The sequence below is a fragment of the Brachyhypopomus gauderio genome, chromosome 18 (assembly GCF_052324685.1).
Source record: "Brachyhypopomus gauderio isolate BG-103 chromosome 18, BGAUD_0.2, whole genome shotgun sequence".
NCBI lineage: Eukaryota > Metazoa > Chordata > Actinopteri > Gymnotiformes > Hypopomidae > Brachyhypopomus > Brachyhypopomus gauderio.
In genome coordinates this window covers 2846531-2868739 of record NC_135228.1, presented here as the reverse complement: position 1 = coordinate 2868739, position 22209 = coordinate 2846531, and the positions used below count along the sequence as shown (strand labels likewise).

The 22209-nt window shown below is 41.8% G+C and overlaps 1 protein-coding gene and 1 long non-coding RNA gene across 2 annotated transcripts; one reads left to right on the top strand and one right to left on the bottom strand.

Annotated features, from left to right (window-relative positions):
- Positions 1-10656: 10656 nt before the first annotated feature.
- Positions 10657-17881, bottom strand: LOC143481761 (ribonuclease inhibitor-like). Its single transcript, XM_076979908.1, has 7 exons — positions 16925-17881; positions 14581-14757; positions 13692-13868; positions 13133-13309; positions 12779-12955; positions 11825-12001; positions 10657-10736 (listed from the first exon to the last, which is right to left on the bottom strand). The coding sequence occupies exons 1-7, from the start codon at positions 17098-17100 to the stop codon at positions 10715-10717; spliced, it is 1083 nt and encodes a 360-aa protein (XP_076836023.1). The 5' UTR covers positions 17101-17881; the 3' UTR covers positions 10657-10714.
- A 2716-nt stretch (positions 17882-20597) lies between these two features.
- LOC143481787 (uncharacterized) lies at positions 20598-21343 on the top strand. The gene is made up of 3 exons (XR_013122081.1): positions 20598-20923; positions 20999-21124; positions 21234-21343. It is a non-coding gene; the product is annotated as an uncharacterized LOC143481787 (long non-coding RNA).
- The last annotated feature ends 866 nt before the right edge of the window (positions 21344-22209 follow it).

The following is a 22209-nucleotide window of genomic DNA, read 5'->3' as shown; positions in this document are numbered from 1 at the left end:
ATTCCACCAGAGAAAGCTGTCACATGCAACATTGTGTTCCTCGGTGCCTTTACAACAGCGCATGCCCTTTTAGAACTGTATAATCTAATGGATAGACTGGGTGACCGATTGTTGTACAGTACAGAGTTCTGCTTGGGAGGTCCCAAGATGTACGGTTATCTTACAGCCGGTGGCAAAACGTGCATGAAGGCAAAAGGCATTGCACCAAATTCTAAAAACTCGTTAGACTTGACATGTTGATCATTATGTGGTGAATCGTGACAGTAACCATCACATACTTGCTCATGCAGGTGGCATTGTGAGAAATAAAAATAACCTTACACTGAAAAACAAGTCAATGGTGAAGCATTTTAAAGTTGTGTACAACGAACACATCCCAATAGGTGTATCTCAATTCAGGGGCTGCAGCCCACGAAGTGCGCATTTGTAGGCCAGTTACGTTACTGCGCCGCAACGAGGCCGTCCCAATTCGTGGACTCCTTATGCGGCCGACGAATGTAGCCTTCAAAACCCCGAAAACGAAGGATGCGTCTGAGTATCCTTCGCATCCCACCATATCCCAGGATTCATTGCTCTATGAACAATAAACAGGCGGAGTCTAGTGTAGGGCCGAAGAATTCGTTTAATATGGACATTTATACTGCAATGAGATGCTAAATAACATGCCAGTTATTAATGATATTGCAGGTAAACCTGTGCTTTGAGTATTTACTAAAGAGTAACGTTTATAAAAATACATTGAATTTTGTTTTGAAGTTATACTTCCCGTCAAACATGTGAATACATGTTCAACGCATTTTCTTTTAGGCATTTGTGGGTGATGTGATATTTGTTGGACAGCGCGCAAACACGTATGTAACGGAGCAGAGTGTGGTCACGCAAACATGCGTCTTGCGAAGACTAGACCATTTCATTTAACAGCCGTGAGACGCAGCCTACCCGGCCTTCGAAGTGTGTGGCCACCGTGGGCTGCGGTCTACGCAGGCTGCAGCCCCTGAATTGAGATGCAGCCAATGTCTGACTGGGGCTGCTGTGACTGGTGTGCCTCTAAAATCTGGCAAGTCTGCCAACGGCCTGCTGTTCATAATCGATATAGCTTTGAGCATCTGTGTATCCGTTGTCAACATCCTCACAAATTTAAACAGAATTGGGTTAAACTGAAAAATGCAAGACTACTTTTCAGTTGACCGAGAACTACCCTTAAGTAAACTGGCAAGTAGTAATCTATGGAATATTTTCCCAATATATTCCTTTAACAATGTAGCCACCACAAGATGGTGCCATCTAACAACAAACCAAATAAGACTTGCGTACATAAAGCCTTACCATGACCATGCAATTAGTTTTTCAGAATTCTACAGGCTCATGTAGTTAACACTAGTCACAACATTTTTTCCAGCTATTGCCTCCACGTCTTCAGTCTGGTTATGGCAACAAAGTTCATGCCTGTATAGTTCCAGTGCTGAATAGTTTATAGCGCAGTCAGGGTTTAGTGATTAGGGAACTAGTCAGAGGGGTCATGGGTTAGTTTCCCTGGCCCTAGTCCATGACTGAAGTGCCCTTGAGCAACGCATGTGTATGTCTGGGCATGTGTGCACCACAGCACCCTAGTGAGGACTAGTGTATGGGTTTTCTCACTATACAGATGGGTAAATGCATAGGACTAATTTTGGGCTGCCCCATGGAGGATGGGTTCCCTTTTGAGTCTTGGTCCTGCCAAGGTTTCTTCCTAATCCCCACCTCGTAGGTAGTTTTTCCTCGCCACTGTTGCCTTTGGGCTTGCTCATTAGGGATATGGACCCATACGATTGTAAAGCTGCTTTGTGACAACATGTGTTGTAGAAGTCAAATTAATTTTTATAGTGCTTTTCACTTCATTTTGATTGGGGTGGATGTCACAATTGGTAATACGGAAATTTCAACCAACTTAGCTTCTACATGGCACAGCTGTGAAAGTACTGCGTTGCTTTTTACTGTAACAAGATGACTGGCCACCACAGGGTTTAGGTAGATAGGACAACCGCAGAGTTGGCTTATAATTGGGAGGGAGTGAAAGCAAAAGAGAGATAAAAATGTGGGTACCAGGAAACTAACCCGGGTTGGGCTGAAGGCAAACCCAAACCCTGATAGACAGGTTGAACACAAAAAGGAGCAAAAGGGAACAGCCAGAAAAGATAGAAGAGGAGGACTTCCTCCCATTCAAGAAGACAGAAACAGAAATAAATTTCATCAAAAGCAAAAAAAAAAAAAAAACAGGAGAACAAACTTGCCCTTTTAGTTTTAGAGCTAAAAAGCTTCTTGTTGAAGAGAGAAAACAACCAGAGACAAGAAAGAGAATCAGAGGCCCAAGAGCAAGTCCTGAAACCTCTACCAAAGATACCGGCTGATCTGTACGTCAGAACACTGACCAACAATTCAGCAACCAGCATCTTGGGCGTGAGCTGCTTATAAGGGCTACCAAGCAGGTGTAGCTCATCTGGCTTGATTATCCTGTTGGCTCCCTCTGGTGGCTGGTGACAGTATGGTGCTGGAGCCAAGCCTTATACTTACCACAGCCACTGAACTAACACTTGGTCTTCCTTCACCACTCTCATTTTTAGTGTTTCAGTATTTTCAGAATCAAGTTGCTCATTTAATTTTCCATAAACATTGAGACCAGACACTTAGTCAATGATAAGCTGATCATCTCAAAGAATGTGAATAATATATATTAGCCTCCATATTGTAATGCCCTGGGTGCTGGGTGCAATGAGGACAAGTGCTTAGAGGGGCGAGATTTAATCCCAGTCCAAAATCAGAGTCAGTTAACACTGGCCAGCTGAAATTTCAGGATCTCCAGGACTTCACCCCTCCTTGTTTCCAGCAATCAGAGGGCTGTTATCCATCTTTAGAAACAGGTCTTATATTCCCTGGCTGTTACTGAACACACGCTGTAGTCTCAGTATCTCAGAATCTCTCTCTCTAAATATAGCACTTTATTGTTATTATAATTTGTGTGTAAATACTACATTTTGGTGTATGTGTGTGTGTGTATTGAATAGTATTCTTACAGTGTTTTATGTTTTATTAGTGCACAAATTGTAAGTTGAAACACAGACAATGGTTTCATGCTGAACCGTGTGTGTGTTATTTGTCATGTAGAAGTGAATATATAAATGTTTTGATGACAGTAAACCATTGTTGTACAATATCGATTTATTTCACAGTTTCAACAACAACAAAAAATGCATTGTTATGGCTGTGCCTTTTCTGTGGTCAGATATAGTGTATGGTGTCCTTTTGTGCTCTCGTGTGTGTGTGCTTCTGTGTATTTCTTGTATTTGTCTCTTTCATATCCTCCGTGTCCCTAGGTGGTGCTGTCCCTGATAGAAGATAGAACATAGAAACATTTTGTACCCATGTCATCTCTTGCCTATTTCATATCGCTTGTCTATTTCTCAGGTGTTAAACGTCTCTTCTATTGCTTGTTTTACATGCTCTGATCTATGAGACCCACCAAACTGATGAGCAATACTGTATGATATAAATCAAAAGCAGAGTCAATCTAGTGTGCTGTGAGGCAAAGTAATGACATGAGAGAAACATCACAGCTCCAATGTTGGTGGTAAAGCCAATAGCAGTCACATCCAATAAAAGACCTCACAGGTTTAAAGCTCCAGCAGGGCCTTTTCTGAAATGTAGTGTCACAACAGTAGAGACTATTAGGGCTCCAAAATCTCCAAAATACTTCAGTGTCTCTTGTTTTAAAATGTCTCTCTTCTTTTAAGGGTTTCTCCCAGCGTATGTTGCTTAGGTGCAGTCTTTGCCTGAGTTGCCTGAATAAATTTGCTGTATTTGGCTGAGTATTTATTTTTAGGTGCCAAATTGGTAGTATTCAATGCAGCTCTGCTACTACTGTCTCGTGAAACACTCGCATTGCAGACATTACACATGGCAGTTGGACTTGTTTCGTTTTTCCGATTTAAAGTATTTCCACACAGCAGACATTATAGTAACGTCCTGTCACAAAGTATCGGGATTAGGTTTGTGTTCAGTCATCAATCAAAATCCAGGCAGGACTTGAATAGTTTTGCCATATGGTGGCCTGATACTGTAAAACAGAATAGGACAGAGTCAGCAGACATGAACACATATTGATCACAGTCAGACACTCTACTCTACAGTCCCTGACACAAGTTCTGTCGCTTATCCATGTTGTGAAAACAAAAGCTTATAACCTGACTTTAAATTCATCGATTGGTTTTAGAAATGACTCATATGAAAGCTGAAACCCTCCCAAATGAGATTTAATTTACGAAAATAAATTTGCTTTACTGCAGAAATATTGATCATTTAATGAACACAGAAAGGTCAGATTTTGGCAAGACAAAAGTTTTGTCGCCCACAGAAAATAAGGTGAAAATCAAACGAATAATTCCCTTCATATACAAATATATGCTTCATAACACTGGTGAATGACGTTATGGTGCTATTAGAGGCATTTTTAATATTTTGTGTGACTTGCACGAGCTTGAAGGACTGCACCCATTTGATGTTTCTCTCATGTCATTACTTTGCCTCACGGCACAATGGATTGACTATGCTTTTGATTTAAATCATACAGTCATCATACATCATACATTTTCCATCAGGGAAAGCACCACCTAGGGACATGGAGGATATGAAAGAGACAAATACAAGAAATACACAGAAGCACACACACACACACACACGAGAGCACACAAGGACACCATACACTATATCTGACCACAGAAAAGGCACAGCCATAACAATGCATGTTTTCGTTGTTCAAACTAAGAAATAAATCTATGTTGTACAACAATGGTTTACTGTCATCAAAACATTAATATATTCACTTCTACATGACAAATAACACACACACGGTTCAGCATGAAACCATGTGTAAGAATACTATTCAATACACATACACACACACACACACACACATACACCACAATGTAGTATTTACATACAAATTATAATAACAATATAGTGCTATATTTAGAGAGAGAGATTGTGAGATACTGAGACTACAGCGTGTGTTCAGTAGCAGCCAGGGAATATAAGACCTGTTTCTAAAGATGGATAACAGCCCTCTGATTGCTGGAAACAAGGAGGGGTGAAGTCCTGGAGATCCTGAAATTTCAGCCAGGCAAGGGTTAAATGACTGATTTTGGTTTGGGATTAAATCTCGCTCCTCTAAGCACTTGTGTCCTCATCACACCCAGCGCCCAGGGCATTACAACATGGAGGCTAATATATATTATTCACATTCTTTGAGGTGATCAGCTTATCATTGACTAAGTGTCTGGTCTCAATGTTTATGGAAAATTAAATGAGCAACTTGATTCTGAAAATACTGAAACACTGAAAATGAGAGTGGTGAAGGAAGACCGAGTGTTAGTTCAGTGGCTGTGGTAAGTATAAGGCTTGGCTCCAGCACCATACTGTCACCAGCCACCAGAGGGAGCCAACAGAATAATCAAGCCAGATGAGCTACACCTGCTTGGTAGCCCTTATAAGCAGCTCACTCCCAAGATGCAGGTTGCTGAATTGTTGATCAGTGTTCTGATGTACAGATCAGCCGGTATCTTTCATAGAGGTTTCAGGACTTGCTCTTGGGCCTCTGATTCTCTTTCTTGTCTCTGGTTGTTTTCTCTCTTCAACAAGAAGCTTTTTAGCTCTAAAACTAAAAGGGCAAGTTGGTTCTCCTGTTTTATTTTTCCTCCTTTTGAAGTTTATTTCTGTTTGTCTCCTTGAATGGGAGGAAGTCCTTCTCTTCTATCTTTTCTGGCTGTTCCCTTTTGCTCCTTTTTGTGTTCAACCTGTTTTATCAGGGTTTGGGTTTGCCTTCAGCCCAACGTGTGTTAGTTTCCTGGTACCCACATTTTTATCTCTCTTGCTTTCACTCCCTCCCAATTATAAGCCAACTCTGCAGTTGTTCTATCTACCTAAACCCTGTGGTGGCCAGTCGTCATCTTGTTTTCAGTAAAAAGCAACCCAGTACTTTCACAGCTGTGCCATGTAGAAGCTAAGTTGGTTGAAATTGCAGTATTACCAATTGTGACCTCCACCCCAATCAAAATGAAGTAGAAGTCAAATTAACTTTTATAGTGCTTTTCACAACACAAGTTGTCACAAAGCAGCTTTACAATCGTATGGGTCCATATCCCTAATGAGCAAGCCCAAAGTGACAGTGGTGAGGAAAAACTCCCTATGAGGTGGGGATTAGGAAGAAACCTTGGCAGGACCAAGCCTCAAAATGGAACCCATCCTCCATTGGGCAGCCCAAAATTAGTCCTATGCATTTACCCATCTGTATAGTGAGAAAACCCATACACTAGTCCTCACTAGGGTGCTGTGGTGCACACATGCCCAGAGTAGTTGGCAGCCCTAACCCAGTGAACAGTTGGTGTGAAGTGCGTTGCTCAAGGGCACTTCAGTCATGGACTAGGGCCAGGGAAACTAACCCATGACCCTCTGACTAGTTCCCTAATCACTAAACCATGACTGCGCTATAAACCATTCAGCACTGGAACTATACAGGCATGAACTTTGTTGCCATAACACTAGTAGGCTTAGTAAGGTCCATGTAGCCCACTCCCCTGCTGTGAAGGGATTAATGCCCATTGTCTTGGTAATGCGGTGGAAGCGGCTCACCCCCAGCTCATACGCCTGCCAAAGCACAAGCGGCTCACCCCCAAGCTCATACGACTGCCAAAGCACTAAACGTGATGCAACTTAAGCCTGGTTCACACTACACGACTTTTCAGTCGTCAGGTTTTTGTGCCGTCCGCACTACACGACTGGTCGTGCTGTAATCGCGAGTCTTTCAGTTGTTGTGGCGTTCACACTACACGACTAATCAGCGACGCGGGCTCACGAATTACACGACTGGGGAATCGCCGACTCATCTGGCTGCCGTCCAAAAACACGAAAACGAAACTCTCCCAGAACCAGCAACACCACGTAGAAGAAAAAAACAATGTACATGTACTCCACATTTTCATTATTGTTATTTTTTTTACCGTTTATACACTCCATAGTCCCAAGTTGCCAGAATTATTTCATCTCTCCGTTGCAGTGAACATATAATCAATCGCACTATTTCTCCAGTGCTGTCACAATAACTTAAACACAGTGTTGTAGTAAAGTTGTAAGAAAGGTGAGGATTTTGTGTGTTTGCTGGGTTACTGTTTTGAAAGCATTCTTGAAAGTTTTTTACATTCTTCAGAGATATCTTCAGCGGTGCCGCGGTTCTCTCTCCGCGTTCCCATTGGCTGTAGCTAGACGCTGCTGCCGACTCAGTCGCCGACTGCTAGATATTAAACATGCTAGATATCTGCCAGTCGTCGGCGACGGCTCGGCGAGCGTCTTTCAGCAGTTCACACTACACGACTGAGCGAGCGACGAGTGATCGCCGATTAGCCTCCGACCACAGATTTTGTCGGCGATCAGTCGGCGACTGAAAGACCAGCCTAAAATCGTGTAGTGTGAACCGGGCTTTAACGATAAACTAGAAGTTACAAGCACACTGTATGTGACCGATTCTACAACAAACAGCGGAAAATTTGTAGACTCGTGTTTCAAAAGTTACAATTCAAGCGCACGTAGAGATGACAGTTTCTCTAATGAGTCCCGTCAAACAATAAAAATAAATGATATTGTTTGAATCTTGCGCTTTGTATATTTCCTATAGAATTGTTGTAATCAAACACTGTTTCCGCGTTTGAAACGCTAAGAAATTATATGGCCATATATATGGCTTGATGCTAATGTTAAATAGGAAATCCCATATCATCGCTAGTGGAAATTGGCATGATCGTGTTGCATCAATGATAAATGTTGTGATCTAAACAGCAGGCTGGAAAAGACAGGAAAAACAAATTCATGTGCTGCAAAACAACTTTATTCTGATCAAATATGGATGTCTGGTTTTGCCTTGAGAAAATCGCACAGTACTTACGCCTAATACAAAAACAACGCGAGGATTTATTTCAGTTAGATTGTTTAGCGCGATTCAAACCAAAGGATTCATTCCTATTCTGCATAGGAATAATTACCTTCGTGCTATAAAGAAAGATAGATTGTAACTTTTGAATTGCTTCTTGGAGCTGTGATATACAGATGCACTGGCCGGGCTGAATTACCTTGAAAAGGAGAGCGGGGGTCGGCGCTTCAAACACGCACCATGTCTTTAGCAAGACAAAGGGCACTAATCTCTTCACAGCGGGGAAGTGGGCTACTCGGAGGCTGATTTTCCACGCGACTTTTTTCGTGGCAAAAGTCTGCCCAGTGTTAATCCTGTTTAATTCTGACACAATTGGTTGAAGGAATTTCACGTAGATCAGATTGATTTTGTCACTGTACATTTGGTAAAGCAACTAAACAGCGTAGCTTCTTTCACTATCTTTCATCAATTGGAAATGCAACTTCAGCTCCTGGTACTGTGTAAGGATACGGTTGATACACTCACTGATGGCGAGCCACCTAGTGGCTAGTGTCTACTAACTGCAATATTTTCAGAGGATTTCTGTAACGAACTGAGCTGAGCAGGTAGGACACAGATGCAGATATTTGAGGTTTAATAGAAAGGACTAACACAACAGCTTACAACTCGTACCAAATACTCAAGACCAAATAATGCTATGAAGGTTAACACAAAAAGACACAGAGAGCATGAACAAACTGAACAAAAACCACTACTCACGACTAGAAAAATAGACTTATAGCTTTCAACTGACAACATACAATAACCCACAACCACAGAGACCAAACACAGGACTTAAATACATCAACTAACAAGGGACACAACAAGACACACCTGATGGTGATAACAAGGGGCAGAGAACACGGCAGGGGTGTGAAAACAGAGACAACTAGGAAATGTCAAAATAAAAGACACTCAAAACCACAGAGAACAAGACAAGACTGACAGGGGGATGCAGGACCACATGACAATTTTCACCTACATTAATGGTCTTGTACAATTCTGCATATTTCTGAAGCCTCTGGGTGGCATTTGAAAACCATGTACTCCATATTTCTGGGCAAAACTTTCATCTTTCATAGCCTTTGATGCACAGAGCTGAAGGGAATGGCAAACGTAGACAATATGGGGGTTACATTCCTGAAATTTCTGCAGCACTGAGTTATGCTGTCCACACATTGTATTGCAAACCTCAGTCGCAAGACCAATGCAATTCTGTACAGACAGTTTGTTGTCATTCAGGAACTTGAATAAAGCAATAGCTATTGTCAGTGCATCACCAGATGCAATTTGTAAAATTCCTGCAAATGTGCTCATGATGAGAGTTTGAGTGTTTTTTACTGAAGTATCTGATGACTACACATATGATGCTCTCATCAACGATTAGATATTATGGTCCACTTCCCATATCCTCCAAAAGATCTTCATGTAATGTGGCAGAATCATGAGGCTGGTTTGGATCCATGTGCAGGTTAACTAAAAAAACAGGGCAAATCCAGAAAAACGTGGTCGTACAAAGGCAAAGGTCAAAATCCAAATATCCAAAACAGTACAGAGGTAACAGAAGGGCGAGGCAAAGGCAAGGTCTGAGAACAAGAGCAGCATGTACAGTCAGGTCACTGTGATGACCTTTTTCTTTTTCCCAGTCCTTACAATACCACCTCCCGTATTTCCCCCAGCATATTAGCTAGCGACTGCTGTTTTCTCTTCACATTGTGTGTCTGCGTTTCTTTTTCTCTCTCTCTGTCTCCCTCTCTCCTTTTCACACTGTCCTTTTAGTTTCTCAGTGTTACAGTTACTGCTTGCTTGTATTGTCATTATGTATATTCGTCTTGGTTATGTTTCTATGTCTGACTCCCTTTTGGACTTGACCAATGCCTTTTTGTTCAAAACTGCCTTTGGAATACCCTTTATTAAATCTCATTCTTCTCAGCATTTGTGTCCGCCCTCTCGCTCTGCAATGCATACAGCATTACAGCAGTCCTCTTCCTCACCCTCTCCTCTTCCTCTCTGCATTCAGCTTTTTCCATTGAACAGTATACCAGCTGGCCCAGTTAGTTTTGGTTATTTTAGTTCCTGATTCCACAAACCAGCTCGGCAGCCTGAGCTGAGGAACATGCCAGACAATGAAGGAACAACTCTGAACTTCTTGGTGAGCAATTCACAGGAGGGGAGTTTGAGTCTTAGTGAGACGCTCACAGGAGGGCTGGGCAATATGTGGCCAAAAAACTCCTAAAAGGAATGGCAATATACGTAATTGATTGCTTTTTTTTTTTATTTTGAGTAGAGGATATATGATACAACCATCAAGACAACAATATAATAAAACAATATTAATTTAACAACAAAACAAAATTTATGACAAAGGTAAATTAAATTAACATAAATTAACATTAAATTAACATAGGGAAGAGACAAAAACACACATGGAATATACAGTGAGGAAACTCCGCCCAGCCAGGCACACAACCCTGAGTCCCCATCACAGAGAGGAAGCATGTTAACCACCAGGTTACCGTGCTGCCCTCAGAAACAGGAAAGAGTTTTAGACCAGGGCAGGTGTGTGGTGTCTGCCCAGGTGCTGGAGGACGTGTGGAGGACACACGTTCACACACATCCTCACTAACACTTTACCATGGAGAATCATATATGTACAATCATATGTGCTCCTTTGGATATCATGTTCTGAGACGCTCAGACTGCATCAGGTGTGTGGTGTCCAGGTCAGGTGTATGGTGTCCAGATACTGTAAGAATTGGACAACAAGCATGATCAGACAAACATACTCATCATAGTCATCCATCAGACGTGCAAGCATGCAAGCACACACACACACACACACACACACCTTCAGCCTAGAGTTGTACCTGATATGATCCTTTTTGGTTAGCATTCAGTCTATGCATACTAGAGTTGTAATTAAATATTTATTATTTTAACACAGTAAATCCTTTGTGCTTATTATTAAGTTTATATTCTCCACACAAACATACTCAAACACCAGCAGTAATAAAACCCCACATTCACACACACAGAATTATTGGAAATTATGTTTACAAAACCACAGTGAAATAAGCTGTGTGAGACTATGTGCAACATTCAGAAAAGTTTCACGCCTCCTGATACCAATAGCACCACTCACTCTCAGTCACTCTGTACTCATCAACCAAACACAGATGGCTGTCACAATCTCCTTTGCCTGATTATTGATTGCACATAATTAGTCTGTCTATTTAATCTGGTTTGTTTCTCTCATTGTTTAAATGTTTCCAAACCAACATACACACATTAAAAGTAACAAATCCAAAAGAAACTCGTCCAAAACACAGACAATCACAAGAATAACAACAAAAAATATCAGGAAAGTAGTAGATGACCAAGTAGATTCTCCATTCAACAATTCACAAATACAGAAGAACTATAAAATCACCATAGAAACAAAACATCCACAAACACCAGATGTAGCACTTGGTGTTTCCAAGTGTACAGAGTGTTTGTTTGTCACTCTGGTTCTCTACCTGTTCTGTCTTATTGTCTTTGGAGTATTTTCTTTGTGTTGTATGTCTCTTTGGTCTTATCTCCGGTGTGCCACTCATTAGACTGTTAGAAGGTTTGATATACTGTTTCTGACATTGCCGATTACTAATCTGGCTTCTAATCCATTACTGATTTTCAGTCACTTTATGACTTTAGTCATCCTGAATTCTTGACAGAACGAAACAGCTACAGTGGTGTGTGTGTGTGTGTGTGTGTGTGCTCATATGCAAATGACAGAACATAAAAGGCAGAGGGATATTGATTATGTCTATGTGCTTACGTAAGTCAGTAACTCACTGTAATATCTCCAGTGTACAGTGTGGATCCTCCAGTAGAGCAGAGAGCTGCTTCACTCCTGAGTCTCCTGGTTCATTCCAGTTCAGATTCAGCTCTCTCAGTTGTGATGAGGGGTTTGACCTCAGAGCTGAAGACAGAGCAACATAGTCTTCCTCTGTAATTCCACATTTGACGAGCCTGCAGAGAGGAAAACTCAAATTTACAACTAAGAACACACGTGCACACACATATCTTGCTGTACCTCACCTTAGTGAACTCCATTTGTACCCCACACCACTTTAGTGAATCCTGCTCTTTTAATAGTATGGTGAAGAGAGTTATGGTAAATCGAGGTGTCAGAGCGGGGCATGTAGAAAACAAAGTCATGTCACACTGCGGCGCAGGAGGTAGGTACTCAAAGTGACACTATAACAAACAAAACATCCTAAACAATAAAGAGGCAGGGTGGCAAGACACCCTGAACAGACAACTGAGAAAAGGGCTGGAGGTTAGCAACATAGAAGGCAGACAACTCAGCTGTGAGGCACTGTGTCTGTCGTCCTTATAAGCCCAGGACGACAGGTGCATGCCATCACTGCTGATTAGCCTGAGGTCTGGCTCGTGGGCTCCTCCTGGTGGTGACAGGAGGACCCGCACTGGAGTCAGCCCTGACACGGGGTGTTATGATGCTCTCACTTCATCTCGACCAAACATGCACACACAAATGTCTCTCTCTCTCTCTCTCTCTCTCTCTCTCTCTCTCTCTCTCTCTCTCTCTCTCTCTCTCTCTCTCTCTCTCTCTCTCTCTCTCTCTCTCTCTCTCTCTCTCTCTCTCTCTCTCTCTCTCTCTCTCTCTCTCTCTCTCACACACACAAACACACGTGTGTGTGTGTGTAAGAGTAAAATTGAGAGAGAAAGAGAGGAAAAAATGTGTGTGTGTGTGTGTGTGTGTGTGTAGGTAAGTCAGAAACTCACTCTAGAATCTCCAGTTTACAGTGTGGATCCTCCAGTAGAGCAGAGAGCTGCTTCACTCCTGAGTCTCCTATTTCATTGTAATTGAGGTTCAATTCTCTCAGGTGTGATGAGGGGTTTGACCTCAGAGCTGAAAACAGAGCAGCACAGCCTTCCTCTCTAATACTGCAGTTAAACAATCTGCAGAGAGAATGAGAAAAACTCCTTACACTTCCAGTTCTACACACAGGTATATGTGCACTCACACAAAATATCTCTCCCACACACCCATGCACATACAGACGTACTCAAACAGAAAGATACAGATAGATAGATGGCACTGTGTGTGTATAAAGAACCAGTAAGTCAGTAACTAACATTAGTTTTTGCAGTGCACAGTGTGGATCCTCCAGTAGAGCAGAGAGCTGCTTCACTCCTGAGTTTCCAAGTTTATTGTACTTCAGATTCAACTCTCTCAGGTGTGATGAGGGGTTTGACCTCAGAGCTGAGCACAGAGCAGCACAGCCTTCCTCTGGAATACTGCAGCTATACAGCCTGTAGAGAGAAGGAGAAAAAACTCTTCAGAATGACTGCTCAACACACACACACACACTCGCATAAATACAGTCTCTATCACACACATGTACACACCCTCAGAAACTAAGCTACACAACTCTTCACTTAAACACGTGAAATGTTGCATGTATGTGTTTGAGTATGACACCAATAGCAATTACATGTGTGAGAGAGAGTGCCAAAGAGTGTTGGAGTATGAATCTTCATGTGAAAGTAAGACTGTGTGTGAGAGTGAGACAGAGAGAAAGTTTGTGAGATATAAAGATAGTGATAATACTTTTGTGAGAGGGTGAGAGAGAGAGAGAGAGAGAAATACACTGTGAGTACAGACTATGTCAGTCTCAGGAAGTCAGTAACTCACTCTAGTTTTTCCAGTGTACAGTGTGGATCCTCCAGTAGAGCAGAGAGCTGCTTCACTCCTGAGTCTCCTGGTTTATTGTAGTCAAGATTCAGCTCTTTCAGGTGTGATGAGGGGTTTGACCTCAGGGCTAAACACAGAGCAGCACAGCCGTCCTCTAAAATACTGCAGCCACCAAGACTGTAGAGAGAAGGAGAAAAACTGCTCACATTTACAGCTCAGTATACACCCATGCATGCACACACACAATGTCTCTCCCACACTTGTGCATACACTCATACACAATACGGCCACCCCACATACTGTACATGCACAAAGCTTACATCAGCCATGTAATTAGTTTTTCTTTAACAAATAAAATGAAAGAAATGCCAATTTCTACTGCAGAGTGAGTCAGGGCACTCTATGTCCTAATAGCTGATATTTCCCCCTTTAGTTGAAATAACCTCAATTAGACATTTCCTATTACCTTCGTCATGTCTTGTTGAACTATTTGTCTCAGCTCATTGACCCTGGACTGTCTAAATGACCCCAAACAAATCTTGCTCTTCTCGGATTGTATTTGCCTTTACATGATCCAGTTAGCCAGTAGAGTAACTCAGGTTGCGATGTCTGAAACAGCCCAGCCACCCTGGACCCACTGCAGTAACTGAGGTTTCCACAGCTACACTGAAGTGGCTGCTTGTACTTAACAGGCATATTAAAATGAAGCCGGGTTGCCTAATGGAGTCTGGGATCCTGTAGTGTTTTGGTTTCTTCCTCAGTCCCTTCTCAGGGTGTTTTTCTGTGCCACTATCACCTCCTGCTCATCAGGGACCTGGACCCCTACATTTGCCAAGCTGTTTTGTGATGTACTTGATGTGTATAGTAAGACAGTAAGTCAGTAACTCACTCTAGTTTCTCCACATTACAGTGTGGATCCTCCAGTAGAGCACATAGCTGATTCACTCCCAAGTCTCCTGGTTTATTGTGTTTCATATTCAGCTCTCTCAGGTGTGATGAGGGGTTTGACCTCAGAGCTGAACACAGAGCAGCACAGCCTTCCTCTGGAATACTGCAGTGAGACAGACTGTAGAGAGAAGAAAAACCCCTCAGATGTGGAGCTCCACACATACACCACACATACACAGACTCAGAAATGAAGCTGCACCACTCTTCACTAATCACCCCAAACACAGGAAATGTGCTGTGTGTGTTTTACTAAAAGAGAAAGTATAGGCACACTAGATCAAGGGTCTGACCTCAATCACATGTGGAAGAGGCCTCCACAGACAACAAAGTTGGGACAATTTGTGATACAGGACTCCGTGCCTCTACGAGATCTCTACGAGATGAGGTAAATGTTTTCTACATAGATTTGAGGCAAGCAACTCCTTCACCGCCATGAAGCTGCCAGTGGACAGTGGTAGCTGCACACTAACCATCTCTGAGCCCCAAGTCCTCAGATGCTTCAGGATACTCAGATTACACAAGGCACCTGGTTCTAATGGTATAGACTAGGGCTGTCGCGATAACCGCAGTATAGCAATACCGCGCTATTGACGAGAAAATCGCAACGTACGGGAATTAACCGCAACAACCGCAATATTGGTGTTTTTTCCCCATGCGAGGGGAAAGTGCCTGTGCAAGAGTTAAAGTGATTTTCCCATCAACCCCCTGTTATCATCCGGTGCGGCTGACCAACAATCCGTCTCCTTTTTTCAAAGATGGAAACTACGGAAGATGCTCTGGTCAAAAAACAAAACGCGACGCCGGTTTGGGAGCATTTCGGGTTCAAGCCAAATCCACGCAGATCCACTCACCTGGTGGCGCGTCAATGTGGCTAGATATCCTCTGCTCTCCAAACTCGCCCGCAAGTACATGTGCATTTGTGCAACAAGCACACCATCAAAGCGAGTTTTTAGTACTGCCGGGAATATTGTTAGCCCTATCCGCTCCTCACTGAAACCACATAAGGTGAATATGTTGGTTTTCTTGGCACGCAACAGGGACGTGATAACTCAGGTTTAAGCTGAGACGTTATTCTTCTGGTTAAGGAAAAATTTTGTTTTATTGATTTATTTATTAAATTCTCTTTTTGTGTTTAAAATCTCGTTTAAAATATTTACCCTACACTTTTAAGAAAGCGAAAGAGCATGGGTTCTTACTGCATCTCATTTGACTTCTGTGTTCTCTATTTGACAATAAACACATATTTAACTGCTCTTAAAACTGTGTCTTCTTTGCAATTTAAAAACAATAAGAACCCCTTTACAATAAAAACAATAAAACAATTATATAGCTCTAAAATTAAGATTTTAGACGTCATACCGCATATAGGCGTCATACCGCATATAGCGGTGTTGAGCCACCATAAATAACCGCAGGGGAAATTCTTTCACTGCGACAGCCCTAGTATAGACTGCTGTGTCCTCAAAGTATATGCCACACAGCTGGGGGACGTGTTCACAAACATCTTTAATCTCACTCTGACAGTCTGTGATTCCTAAATGCTTTTAACACTAGAAGCAATGTGCTTCGTTAACACTTATAACTAGAAATCCATAGAGTCGGTCATTTGACCACTTTTACTTTCTGAACCTGGAATGCCCACCTCTGGTAGGTAGTAAAAGTCCTCATCAATATTTTGCTCAGGCTTCCTGGATGGTGTTGATTCCACTAATTTTACCTGACTTGCACTAATTAGAAAATCCAGCAAGCGTGAGTAAAATCCTGGGAAGGAGTTTAACTTTCTGAACGTGGAATATCCACCTCTGCTGGTGATCTGTATCTCGCACTCTCCATGATGAATAAATGCCCTTGAAATGGGTATTTCAACAAGACAATGACCCCAAACACACCAGCAAGCAGGCAACATCATGATTCCAGACCAACGAGATTGATCTTATGATGTGGCCGGCCCAATCATAACACCACAATCCAATTGAGAATTTGTGGAGTGACATAAAAAATGCCGTTTCTTATGTAAAACCAAATAATTTAGAAGAACTGTGAAGTCAGCTTGGGCTGTAATATCTGTTCACTGGTGTCAGATGTTAGTTGACTGCATGCCACACAGATGCAAACATCAGAAATAAAGTTTATACAACTAAATATTAGTTCAGTGATTAACACTGAAATCAATAAAGCAATTCCATTTTACACTGTAAATATTCACGTTTGTAAATTAAAATACTACTACAATACTACTATAAAATAACTATGAGAAAGAAAGAGTCAGTAAATTAGTAACTCACTGTAGATTCTCTAGTGTACAATGTGGATCTTCCAGTAGATCAGAGAGCTGCTTCACTCCTGAGTCTCCTGGTTTACTGTGGCTCAGATTCAGCTCTTTCAGGTATGATGAGGGGTTTGACCTCAGAGCTGAACACAGAGCAGCACAGCCTTCCTCTGTAATACTGCAGTCAAACATCCTGCAAAGAGAAGGAGAAAAACTCCACACACTTACAGTTCAGCACACAGACTCTGGAGCACACACACAAACACAGACACACACACACACACTTGCACACATGCATTTACAATGGCTCTCCCATACAATGACACACCCACGCTGCTGGACCACAATTTACTACACACTCCAACACATGCAATATGGTGTGTGTGTGTGTGTGTTTGTGTGTGTCAGTAAGAGAGATGCATAATGTGTGTAAACATATGAGAGAGCGCGAGTGAGATAGAAAGCAGTGTGTGTATCTGATAGAGTGAGATGTGTGAGAGGGAGAAGAAGTGATATTTACATTCCCTTAATAATCTAATCATATTCAGATTCTTGCATAATCTGATTATTGAAGCGGTCTTTCAACAACATACTCCAATTTCCTGTCCTGGAAGTTGCAAGCAGAATTAAATGCAACACATGGAAAATACATCAAATATTTTTGTGAAGACTCTGAAAGGCAGTACATGCTCAAGGTCTTGAAGAATTTGAATTGCACACATTAGTAACCAGTTTATGGTAGAAAGCTGTGTTAGAGAGATAGAGTATAAGTTTGAGAAGAAAAACTGAGATGGAGAGAGAGTGCATGTGTACAATAGAGAAATGCAAAAACTGTGTGTGTGCCTGAGAGAACAATATAGAAAGTGCTCTTGCGTATGTGTATAAAGAAACACGTGTAGTTTCTCCAATGTTTATGATTAGTACAGTGATGTTTATGCATGTGTGTGTGTGTGTTTTTGAGAGAGAGAGAGAGAGAGAGAGAGAGAGAGAGAGAGAGAGAGAGAGAAAGGGGGGTGCAGTAGTAAAAGTGTGTTAAGGATACACTGAATATTCAGCAACTGAAATTATTTGCAAGAAAATTACCAAAAAGAAATACATTTTTGGTGTTGTGAAAAGTGAAAAGCCTGAATATTTTATACTGAACAACGACATTTGCTAATGACAGAACAGATTTTTTATTCCTTAGCAGGCCCGTTGACAGTCTTGCTGGGGCCCGGGACAAGAAAGTTTCTCAATGTTTGGATAAAGCAGATAAAACAGCAGCTGGTGATTTTAGTGGGTGTGGTTCGGTATCTTACTACCTTGATAATGGATTATTGTTGCGTCGCTGGACTGACATAAAGACTGCTGGTCTGCGTAGTGTGGCTCAGATAGTTCTGCCTACTTCGTACAGACAACATGTTCTGTGTTTGGCACATGACAGTCCATGGTCTGGTCATTTAGGCATAACAAAAACGTATTTTGAGGTGTTTCTTTTGGCCTGACCTAAAAAGAGATGTTGTTACATTTTGTCGTTCCTGTCATGTGTGTCAGTGTACCGGTAAACCAAATCAGGTTGTTGCACCAGCTCCTCTCTGTCCAGTGCCTATTATGGGTGAGCCTTTTGAACGAGTAGTCATTGATTGTGTTGGTCCTCTGCCTAAATCAAAGGCTGGAAATCATTATTTACTAACAATGTGTTTGGCTACACGGTTCCCCAAAGCAGTTCCTATGAGGAAGATTACGGCTCCTGTTATAGTGCGGGCTTTAACACTGGAACTCCTGAGATTTCAAGGTTCTGAGGACATCACCCCTCCTTCTCCTGCCCAATTAGCAGGACCATACATATGTTAATTTCAGAGCAAGACAGGAGCAGAAAGACAGGCAGGAGCTCTGTGGCAGGAGCTCTGTGGTGCACCAGGTCTAGTCTGTGTGCAGTCTGTGTGCACCAGGTCTAGTTTGTAGTCTAAAATAAATAAATAAAGTTTAGCCCTGTTTCGGCGTTATGTGTGAAGCGCTACATATTGACATAAGTATTATTTAGAGCGGTGAACCATTATCATTAGCGTGGTATTGGCGTTATGTATGAAGCAAGCGTCTCAGATTTTCTTGTGCATGCACTTCAATAGCGCCACACATTTACATGGCTGAACCAACCATTATCACGGGTCCATATTGTTCCCGTGAAACACATTATCATTAGCGTGGTATTGGCGTTATGTATGAAGCAAGCGTCCCAGATTTTCTTGTGTATGCACTTCAATAGCAGCAACAAAGTAATAAAGGTATAGTAAAGTAATATTTATTTGTACATTTACTTATTTTTACTCATACAGCATAGTAACATAATATTTTTTGCAGTGTTTATGCTTGTGTTTGACTGATATTTCGTTCGTGTAAATAAGATATTTCGTTTGTGTAAATAACTTAGCGTCATTTATTTATTTTTACTCATACAGCATAGTAATATAATATTTTTTGTGTTTTCTTGTGTTTGACTGATATTTCGTTCGTGTAAATAAGATATTTCGTTTGTGTAAATAACTTAGCGTCATTTATTTATTTTTACTCATACAGCATAGTAATATAATATTTTTTGCAGTGTTTATGCTTGTGTTTGACTGATATTTCGTTTGTGTAAATAAGATATTTCGTTTGTGTAAATAACTTAGCGTCATTTATTTATTTTTACTCATACAGCATAGTAATATAATATTTTTTGCAGTGTTTATGCTTGTGTTTGACTGATATTCACGGATTGCCGTGAACCATTATCACGGGTCCAATCAACTTTTATTGTTCCCGTGTATGCAGGGGATTAGCCCGGTTTCGGTTTCGGCGTTATGTGTGAAGCGCCACCTATTATAATAAAGTATAATTAGTATGCGCTGTTGTGGGTGTGTTCTTCAGAGTCATGATAAAAGCTGAAACCCAAAGGCAGGCGACTTACATTTTCACTACTATCCTGTGTGGAGACGACGCAAAACACCATGGCAAGACAGAGGACGTTCACCGGTCAAGAAGTTGCGGCTTTGCTGACCAACGAGGACTGCTGTGAGTCCGATGCGGGAGAAGGACCCTCCTGTTTTTTGACCAGCGATTCATCCGATGAAGAAAGAAGCAGTACATCGGATGAGGTACAACAGAGCCCTCCAAGGAAGAGACGGACACAGGCTGACACCACACCTGCACCAACCGTACGGGCAAAAGATGGAACTGTTTGGGAGAAGGTTGGCATCGCACGCTCTCGTGTCAGCAGCTGTTCGCCTAATTCAACATTTGTTGAGCCGTCCGGGCCTACAGAGCATGCAAAGGTATAGTAACTTCATATTTCTTTCCAGTGTTTCTGCTTGTGTTTGAATGATATTTAGTACGTGTAATTTACCTAGCGTCATTTGTTTACTTTTACTAATACAGCGTAGGATCACAAGCAGACTGCAGAGTTTTCTGTGTTTGCTCGACATGGAGATGCTGCGAATCATCACAGACTGCACTGTCCATGAAGCCCGCAGAACAGACAGCAGCTGGAGTTTGTCGGTCAGCGAGTTTATGGCATTCGTAGCAATCCTATTTCTACGTGTACCTAAAACTACATGAAGGTACGTCGATAAGTATATTTATATATATATATATATATATATATAAATATATTATATATATATACAGACAACCAATCACACACACACTATTATTTGAACATAACCAAAAATCTCTTCTCTTTCTGTTCCACAGTCGCACATCATGAAACCCGGTGTCACGGTCTGCCCCGCATCTCCTGCCATTTCATGTCTGTTTCCGTGTTAGTCCTCTGTTTATTTCTCGTCGTGGTTGCTGGTTATTTTTCTCATGGTTGCTGGAATTGGATTCCCGTTCTGTTATGACCCATGCCTGTGACATTTTCACAGAATCAATTTATACATGAATGAATTCGTTCTAAATATAACATGTACTTCTGTGCGTGCATACACAGTGCGCGCAGGAACACGCCGGTGGCCCGTTGACCTTGGCAGCGATGAACGATGAACCTGCCGCAAATGTAAGAAAGAGGGTCCCTGGCTGGTACACATGAATAAATTCGTTCAAAATATAACATGTACTTTGTTCTTTGCAGTGCGCCGTTGACAGACATCATGAAGGTGCGTGCATACACAGTGCACGCAGGAACACGCCGGTGGCCCGTTGCATGCAGCGAGTACACCCTGGCTGTGTAGCAACTGTTGGCTACAACTACATGAAGGTACGTTGATAAGTAGGCCTACATACGTAACACCACATATGTTACGTATTTTTGTCTTCTGAAAGATTTTATTCAAAATGTAAGGTGTACCTTGAATTGTTCTCCACAGCATCAACGCGTGTGTTGCATGCGGCAAGTGCATCTGGCGAGTACACCCTCAACTTCAAGACACCCTCAACTTTCTTGACATTCCACTTCAAGAAACCCGGAATAGACATCCATGTTTGATCAAAATAAAGTTGTTTTACAGCACATGAATTTGTTCTTCCTGTCTTTTCCTCTCCTTTTCCAGTCTGCTGTTTAGATCACAACATTTATCAGCCATATATATAATTGCGCCATATAATTTCTTAGCTTTTCAAACGCGAATTCAAACGCGGAAACAGAAAGTGTAACAAATATTATATAGTGTAGTAAATATACAAAGAGCTTCAAACAATATACAAAGAGGTTCAGACAATTTTATTTATTTTTATTGTTTGACGGGACTCATTTGAGAAACTCTCTACGTGCGCTTGAATTGTATCTTTTGAAACACGAGTCTACAAAATTTCCGCTGTTTGTTGTAGGATCGGTAACATATACAGTCTGCTTGTTTGTAACCAAGTTTTTCGTGAAGTATCACGTTTGGTGCCTTGTATGAGCTTGGAGGTGAGCCGCTTGTGCTTTGGCAGGCGTATGAGCTGGGGGTGAGACGCTTCCACCGCATTACCAAGACAATGGGCGTTAATCTCTTCACAGCAGGGGAGTGGGCTACATGGACCTTACTAAGCCTTGCGAAAATTTTCGCGGCCGTCGGGTTCCTAGTGTTAACCAAGTTTTTCTCTCGGTTTGAATTGTCTAAAGAAATACAGAGCGACCAGGGTACAAATTTTACCTCTAAGCTGTTTCAACAGGTGATGAGTATGTTGAATGTGAAGCATGTTGTATCTTGTTCATATCATCCAGAGTCCCAGGTGTTCTGGAGAGATTTCACCAATCCTTGAAGGCTGCTCTTAAACGCTTCTGTTTTATGTCTCAAAAATATTGGGATGAAGGACTCCCATTTATGCTGTTTGCATTTCGAGATGCAGTTCAAGAGTCTC